The following is a 9007-nucleotide window of genomic DNA, read 5'->3' on the forward strand; positions in this document are numbered from 1 at the left end:
GACGGCGACCGAAACAAAACAGGGGTAATCGATAGGAATAAAATATACAAGCTCTCGCAATATTACCATTAAACAACTTTACCTAGCACTCTAAATCGGCCCAACAAAATCTGAGACAAAACCTTTCCCCGTTTCTCTCTGAAACTGAACATAAAGCCACCATTCACGACATTAACCCTTGAGAATCACCTTCGGACACAATTGTAGGTAACTGTCTGTAAGCAGGTGTATGTTTCTGGGTCAATCCCCTTGTACCTGCACTATTAAAACATCCTTGCTATTCCATGCTAAGGCGAAATAAACCGCATCATTAATTTACAACCCAGGTCGTATTTTGGTACAGTATTAGATTTAGCTGAGATTGGGAAATAAATAACATGAGGTTTTCAATCAGATAAAATGTACATTTATTACTTACAATATACCACCCTGAAACAGAGTTAATGCCTGCTAATGGATGGAATAATGAGTCAGACAGAAACATACCGAACATACTGATCTGTGATCTCAGTCCAACAATTTAGCCTACAATTACGGTGTCCTCATCTGGGAACTCATAGTAGGGCACCTCCAGGTTGAGTGGGGCTGGGCCTTTCCTGATGCGGCCAGAGGCATCGTAGTGAGAGCCATGGCAGGGGCAGTAGTATCCGCCATAGTCACCAGCATTGGCGATGGGTACACAGCCCAGGTGGGTGCACACGCCGATGACAATGATCCATTTTGGGTTGGCGACGCGGTCCTTGTCGTGCTGGGGGTCACGAAGCTCAGCCATATCCACAGCTTCCTCGACGGCGATCTCTTTCTCAGACCGGTGGCGGATGAACAGAGGCTTGCCCCTCCACTTGAAGGTCATATTCTTGCCCTCTGGGATCTCTCCCAGCTTGACCTCGATCTTGGACATGGCCAGGACATCAGCTGAGGCACTCATGGAAGAGATAAACTGTGTGGCCACGGTCTTGGCTGTGTAGACACCCACCACGGCTGTGGCCCCAGTGACAAGGTAGGAGAAGGTCTTCCTGGACTCACTGCTCTCCTGAGAAGATTTCTTGGGGTCAAGCAACTCAGGCCGACGGTAATCGGAGAAATCTGGCACCTTGATGTCAGTGTGAGCGAAGCGGACTGCAGCTTTTGCTGAAAAATAAAACAAGTTGTCCATTAGATAAACAATCCAGAGAGTACTAAGAGATAGACAATGGCATGTGATAGGAATGCATCCAAGTCAATAGCTAATTAGATAGAAAATGTATGAACAGATTGTTTAAAAGTCAAGTTTAAATATTCAATAAAGTAGCTAGCTAGCAAGCTTTCTGATAGTTAGCTAGCCCATTAGCCGGGGCGTATTCAATATGTCTTGCAACGGAAACCGTTTAAAAACCAAACAGAGCAAACGTAATGAAAAGGGACCTTCCTGAATTTGTCCAACAGAAACCCTTGTTTCATTGCAAAACGTTTTGCAACAGACTAAACATTTTACAAAAAAATGTATGTAATGAATACACCTTTGGCCTACATGTAGTTAGCTACGAACTCCCTAGCTAAAATGTAAGGTTAAACTAGTGACCAACAAAGCACTCCTCACTCTATCTAGCAGACTCCAAGTCTACCATTACACTGGTTTACACTGAGCTGCATTGGGGTCAGAATGCAATCATGGTTACATTAAGACACTGGAAAAGGTGTTAGGAAAATCAAATCACATTTTATTGGTCACATACACATGGTTAGCAGATGTTAACGCGAGTGTAGCGAAATGCTTGTGCTTCTAGTGCCGACTATGCAGTAATATCTAACAAGTAATCTAACAAATTCAGAACAACTACCTTATACACACAAATGTAAAGGGATGAATAAGAATATGTACATTTAAATATATGGATGAGCGATGGCGTGCGGCATAGGCAAGATGCAGTAGATGTGTAGAATACAGTATTTACATATGAGATGAGTAATGTAGGATATGTAAACATTTTTAAGTGCCGTTATTTAAAGTGACTAGTGATCCCTCAATGTAAACATCATTAAAGTGACACCTTCATTAAGTCCGTTTATTTAAGTGGCCAGTGATTTGATTCTCCATGTTAGTGATGGCTGTTTAACAGTATAAGCTGTTTTTCAGTCTCTCGGTCCCAGCTTTGATGCACCTGTACAGACCTCGCCTTCTGGATGATAGCAGGGTGAACAGGCAGTGGCTCGGGTGGTTGTTGTACTTGATGATCTTTTTGGCCTTCCTGTGTCATCGGGTGCTGTAGGTGTCCTGGGGGGCAGGTAGTTTGCCCCTGGTGATGCGTTGTGCAGACCGCACCACCCTCTGGAGAGCCTTGCATATGAGGGCGGTGCAATTGCTGTACCAGGTGGTGATACAAACCGACAGGATGCTCTCGATTGTGCATCTGTAAAAGTTTGTGAGTATTTTAGATGACAAGCCTGTTGCACCTTCTTCACCACGCTGTCTGTGTGGACCATTTCAGTTTGTCCGTGATGTGTACGCCAAGGAACTTAAAACGTTCCACCTTTTCCACTACTGTCCCGTCGATGTGGATGGGGGGTGCTCCCTCTGCTGTTTCCTGAAGTCCACGATCATCTCCTTTGTTTTGTTGACGTTGAGGGAGAGGTTATTTTCCTGACACCACACTCCGAGGGACCTCACCTCCTCCCTGTAGGCTGTCTCGTCGTTGTTGGTAATCAGGCCTACCACTGTATTGTCGTCTGCAAACTTGATGATTAAGTTGGTAGCATGCATGGCCACACAGTCATGAGTGAACAGGGAGTACAGGAGAGGGCTGAGAACGCACCCTTGTGGGGCCCCAGTGTTGAGGATCAGCGGGGTGGAGATGTGGTGAAGGTAGGAAACAACCTGGGGGTGGTCTACCTCAATGCATGGATGGAATATGCCACTGTACTCAATTATACCTTACTCCACACTGATACATTGAGAAGACTGAGAATACTGTGTCGTGCTCATGCTAGCTAGCAGTAGCCATTATGGAATGGCAAATCACTTTGAACAATAAAAGAAGTTGATTGGAATGGCTGTGACAACCAAACTGGCTGCAGCGGCTACTGCTAACTAGCATGAAGACAAAAAGGGCAGTTTTCTGGGAAAACAAGCAGTATTTCAATCTTCTCGATCTATCAGTGTGGATTAAGGTACAATTTGGAGTGCAGTTGCATATCCCATCCTTGCATAGAGGTAAGCTTTCTAACCAATATCTCACGCCAGCTCCATGGTGCCTTAATATATCCATCATTGCGTTCTGACCCACAGTGCAGCTCAGTGTAAACAAGCTTAATGGTAGTGTCGGAATCTGCTGGCTAGCATCTCTAAGACCCACCTGAATGGGTTATGTAATGTTATCTTAACTAGAATTATAAAAATACGACATTACTACATCAGTAAAGGTAGCACAAGCAGATGGCTAACTATTTAGTATGCTAACCAGGTTGTGACCCCACACTGCAGTCAGAGTTTCTAAACCCAGAGGCGCAACATCGCAAGACTTCGTGGAAAGCTTGCAAAACAGACCAGGTCATGCTCTAGTTAACGTCGACACGGCATCACCTACAAGCATGATCTGGGATTTTTATTGGAGAAGCAGTTTCTGCCCATCTTCATACTGTACGGTATTTGCTGCAGTGCTAACCTTGTGCCACCATACTGCAAGTTACATCCTAGCCTCGTTCATCATGGCCACCCCACTTACTTACCTAGCAAGTAAATTAAATACTTGTTCAAATATTATTAGAACCAATCAATATCTGAAACTAATTGTACTTCTAACATCTTATGTCAATGACTCTTCCACAAGTAAAACAAATAACCCGATTATTAACGTTAGCCATTAGATGCTGTTAGGTAGCTAGCTTGCTTAGCTACTTACCATTTATGCTAACTGATACTGCCGGCCCAGTCTTGGGGCTCTGACCGTTCAGGGACTCGCGGGTTAGGAAAGGTTTCTTCGTGTCTACCAACACGTTCTCTCCCTTTACAACCACCCCTGGAATAAGTGCTTTGAGTGGTCCAGCAACTGCATAGTTCGTTGCCTGCAAGTATGGGGAAAATGCCCCCGAACGAGCGGCAAGGGACATCATCTTTTAAGCGAGATAGGCTCCTTGCAATGCTAGCTAGCTACGACCTTGCCTGGATTGTGCGCAAGCGCTGTCTGCGTACGCAACACGTCAAGTTACGAAATGACGTCGGTCAGAAGGTTTACCTTTTTTACTGTGATGGGCAATGTCTAATCCATTCTTATTTTAGGGAATTCTTATCTGATTAAAATACTTAGGACTTTTCTGACACTAAATTGTGTTATGTGTTTTGTTTTACACTACTACATTGTTCAAGTTGTGAGATAACTAAACATGGCCAATCATCATTTGCATAAGCTAATGCCCTTTGATATTATGACCTGCATTTAATAATTATTCTCACCATGCAGAAAATTACAAAACATTATGCACAGCTGCTATTTGTAGAATGGTTATACACTGACTTCCTAAGTGGTGACATTATTAAAACATGTATTCCAAATACATCTTCGTCCAAATGTAGGCCCCTGTCATGCATTGAAGACATAAAATTAATTCATGAGTAAACTAGGTAGCTAGCTAGCTTACTTGCAATGATTGAGTCCAAAATGTAAACATAGCTGGCAACATGACTTTGTAAGCTTTGGCTATTATGTTTTGCTAGGTAAAAACTCTCTTGTGTGTGTCTGTCCCATTTTGTTTCTGCAGGCTGATGCAGAGTCAGAGAAGAAAAGGTGAAACTCTATATATACACCAACATCTTTGGCTGAAGTTATTGGAGAGATGTGCTGTGCATGATACCGTAAGTAAACGTTTTAGCAGAGATGAATAAGGAATACTATACAGTTTCTTCCAAGGGAATGGACAAAATGTGAAAGAAAGATGTTTGGCAAGCTGCAATCCTTTAGCGAATCATGCAGTGTCACTTTTAATTCTAAATTGCTGATGCATAACTAGCCCAAGATGTACTGTTAAGGAGCGTCAGCACTGTTGTACACATTAGCCGCGCCGTCTTCAATGCTTCAATTAAGAACCCAAGAGCTAATGCATAACAGAAGGGCACCGGAGTCCAATGAAGGGGTGACTTTTTTAAACCATCAACAATGAACTGATGGCCTTTGAGAGTTCCATACTGTCATTGGTCCATGATAATGAGAATGCTCAATTAGTCTGATGTTCAATTAAGTCTAATGTTAGCTCAGCATCAGTTTTTTTTGTTTTTGTTTTTTTACTCCGATTTCGATCTTGTCTCATCGCTGCAACTCCCGAAATTCAAGAAAGTGTACAGAATTATATAGAGCCCTTATTGCATGGAACTTCCTTCCATCTTATATTGCTCAAATAAACAGCAAACCTGGTTTCAAAAAACAGATAAAGCAACACCTCACGGCACATCTCCTCTCCCCTGTTTGACCTAGATAGTTTGTGTATATGCATTGATATTTAGGCTACGTATGCCTTTTTAAAAACTGTATGTAGTTCTGTCCTTGAGCTGTTCTTATCTGTTGATGTTTTGTATTATGTCATTCTGTATTATGTTTCATCTTTTGTGTGGACCCCAGGAAGAGTAGCTGCTGCTTTTGAAATAGCTAATGGGGATCCCAATAAAATAACAAATACCCAACTGGCTCTGGAGGCGAAAGTCACGTGTCTTCCGAAACGCGCTTCTTAACACCCGCCCACTTAACCTTGAAGCCAGCCGCACCAATGTGTCGGAGGAAACACTGTTCACTTGACGACAGAGGTCAGCCTGCAGGCGCCCGGCCCGCCACAAGGATTCGCTAGAGCCAAGTAAAGCCCCCCCGGCCAAACCCTCCCCTGAACCGGACGACGCTGGGCCAATTGTGTGCCGCCCTATGGGACTCCCGATCACGGCTGGCTGTGATACAGCCCGGGATCAAACCCGGGTCGGTAGTGACGTTTCTAGCACTGCAATGCCCCAGACCTCCAGGGGTCCCCTAACCAAAGATAGCATAATGTAATGACTCTCTCCTCTCTCAGTTTAGCCCTGATGTATCGCCATCAGAGATTGGCATCTGTCCAGTACCACAGTGCACAGCTGAAGCACGAGCAAGAACTGGTTGATATGAAGGGACAGGTGGAGAGAACCGGGCCACTAATGACAAAAGCAGAAAATGAAAACGTTCTGCTAGCCAATGAACTGTGTTTGAAAACTGAACAATTAAAAGTAATTGCAAAAACTTATGATGATGAACGAGCACAAACTCTTCAACAAAATAGTTTTCTACAGGAACAACTCGATCTAGCCAGAACTAAATACGATGAAGTCCATGCCAAACTAGATAAATATGTTGAGCTATCTACAAACAGGAGCGTGCAACTTGATAACATGCATGCAGTTTTGATGAACAACACTCAAAGCAAAAATGTTCTAGTCCAAATGCTGCAGACCAAAGACGATCATCAGACGATTTTTGAACATCTTGGCATAGTTCTGTTATAATCTCCACCCGGCACAGCCAGAAGAGGACTGGCCACCCCTCATAGCCTGGTTCCTCTCTAGGTTTCTTCCTAGGTTTTGGCCTTTCTAGGGAGTTTTTCCTAGCCACCGTGCTTCTACACCTGCATTGCTTGCTGTTTGGGGTTTTAGGCTGGGTTTCTGTACAGCACTTCGAGATATTAGCTGATGTACGAAGGGCTATATAAAATAAACTTGATTTGATTTGATTTGATCAGTTAATGAACACAATGACCAAGTTGGATGACAAATCAGCAGAACTCATTGAAGTCGCTGACCAAATTAATGATGAGGAACTCAGGTGATGAAGATGGAAATATTGATTTCTAAGCAAGCGGAGGAAATCTCATCACTGAATCTCTCGCTCCGTACTCAAGACCTCTACCTGCAAACTATGACAGATAACACTCACATGTCCAAATTCAGTACTCTAAGTGCCCAAGTGGACTCTGCTATGCAGCAGAATACCTCCCTTAGATACCATCTGCAGGAATTCCAGAAAAGTCACACGCTACAGCGTGAATACCCAACCAAGCAACTGGAACATTGAGAGATGACACACAACAACAGTTTCTGCCACGAAACCACGAGACCAATACCCACCGCGGTTTAAATAACTGGAGAGTACGTCGCTATTCGAAACAACTACCACTACAATCAACCTCTTTTCACCATGAACAGAAATGACACATCATGTCATTGCGAACAACCACTCCACTTTGTGGGGAATATGACCACAAAACGCAACACAACAGCCCATAAACAGTCCTGGAGGACTGCTTAACTTGTGAAGCGCTAATTGATTTGGGCTCGACAATATCGCTCGTCTCTCAAACATTATTCAATGATCTCAAAAGATCTTTGAAGCCAACTAAACGTTGGTTAAAAAAGGAACGATGCACCTCTACACTTCGAGGTTTCACTCAAGTATGGTCATAGGTCACAGTGCCATCTCCACTGACCACACTTTCTTCTCCTAACGCTAGCTGCAATGCAGTCATCCACGAGGGGTTTCTGTCGACAGCACCAATTGGGCAAAAGACGCTTGGAAACCTCTTGGTGCAGAATCCAACCCAAGGAGATATTACAATATCTCGTCACATTCAATCAGCAAACCCGATTGACCTTTATTTTCATGATTCCGAGCCAGCAGTCTCTGTGAATGAGCAACTTCCCTCCTCCTTGGAGTCGTGCAATACTGTAGCTGAGATGAACTTCTCTTGTCCTTCGGACACTTCCGCAAGCCCTGCGGCCACCACAGGAATAAAAGCATCGAGTGTACTCTGCTTCCGATTATACATTTTCCTCTTTGCGGGGGACTGAAACCCCTTACAATGACACCAGTGGCGTCAGTCCCACAACTGACCCGATGATTCCCACTGGTGAAACACTGTGCGATTTCGCAGACAGATATCCTCGTCTCATTTCGCATTTCACTGGATAGGTTGCCACACGTGGACACTGTAGTGACTGACAGGCCTCGACAGCCTCTGAGCGTTTTGAAGCACAAACACCAGGAGATTTGTTTGAAAGGTTACAGCCAATCTAATAACAACGCGGCTGCTGACAACTCGTACAAAGGGTCCGACCTTTTCGTGTGTGCCTCGGATACCAACACCAACCTCTGGTGGGGGGGAATACTAGCCCAAACCCATGAGGAGCATTTTCAAGGCCAGGGGGAGGTCGAGATTACATGCAACACTGTACGAGGCCGCCAGAGCAGAAAACAAATCTAGCTGTGAACTTCCCTGTGAGAACAGAGAGGAGTGGACAGGCCCCTCGACGGATAACCTTAGAACACATCTAAGATATCACTGAGGTGTACCACACCGGTCGTAAAATAAGTCCAGTGGGCTTTCCACCTCCAAAACAAATGGCAACAATAATCATTCCTTGCCATGTGTAGTTTCAACTACCATGCAATTAGTAAAACGCTCTAATAAATCGGTATGATAACTGGTCCCATTGAGTACCAGGGCCAATGCCAGCACAGTTAGTCCAGCTACAATCAGTAAGAAGGTTAGAGACCTCACAAGTGAAATTGCTATTGATAACAGCGACAGAGGAGTTTGTAATCACTCAGATTGCAACATGTGGAAGGGAATCTCCAAAACACTCTTCTTGGCATGGTTAACACACATGCCTCTAATAAATAGAATCCTCCATTCAGTATGAAAGTTATTAGAAGTCATGAACCATGATCCCACCGCGTACGACTGGTTCAGTGCTTAGAGAGTACTTCCGTCGTGAGGTTAGCTAGCTCCTCAGTGGAGAACATAGCTATGAAATAGACTCTTTCATACCTATCACCACTATAATGGTGTAAGACACAGTGACTTGTAGTAAAACTACAACAGGTCCCCTTAACACACAGTTGAAGTCGGAAGTTTACGTACACCTCAGCCAAATACATTTAAACTCAGTTTTTCACAATTCCTGACATTTAATCCTAGTAAAAATACCCTGTCTTAGGTCAGTTAGGATCACCACTTTATTTTAAGA

The 9007-nt window shown here is 43.9% G+C and overlaps 1 protein-coding gene across 1 annotated transcript; it reads right to left on the reverse strand.

Annotated features, from left to right (window-relative positions):
* Positions 1-390: 390 nt before the first annotated feature.
* Positions 391-4157, reverse strand: uqcrfs1 (ubiquinol-cytochrome c reductase, Rieske iron-sulfur polypeptide 1). Its single transcript, XM_023995273.2, has 2 exons — positions 3879-4157; positions 391-1131 (listed from the first exon to the last, which is right to left on the reverse strand). The coding sequence occupies exons 1-2, from the start codon at positions 4087-4089 to the stop codon at positions 521-523; spliced, it is 822 nt and encodes a 273-aa protein (XP_023851041.1). The 5' UTR covers positions 4090-4157; the 3' UTR covers positions 391-520.
* Positions 4158-9007: the final 4850 nt, after the last annotated feature.

Source organism: Salvelinus sp. IW2-2015, linkage group LG10 (genome assembly GCF_002910315.2).
Source record: "Salvelinus sp. IW2-2015 linkage group LG10, ASM291031v2, whole genome shotgun sequence".
Taxonomy (NCBI): domain Eukaryota; kingdom Metazoa; phylum Chordata; class Actinopteri; order Salmoniformes; family Salmonidae; genus Salvelinus; species Salvelinus sp. IW2-2015.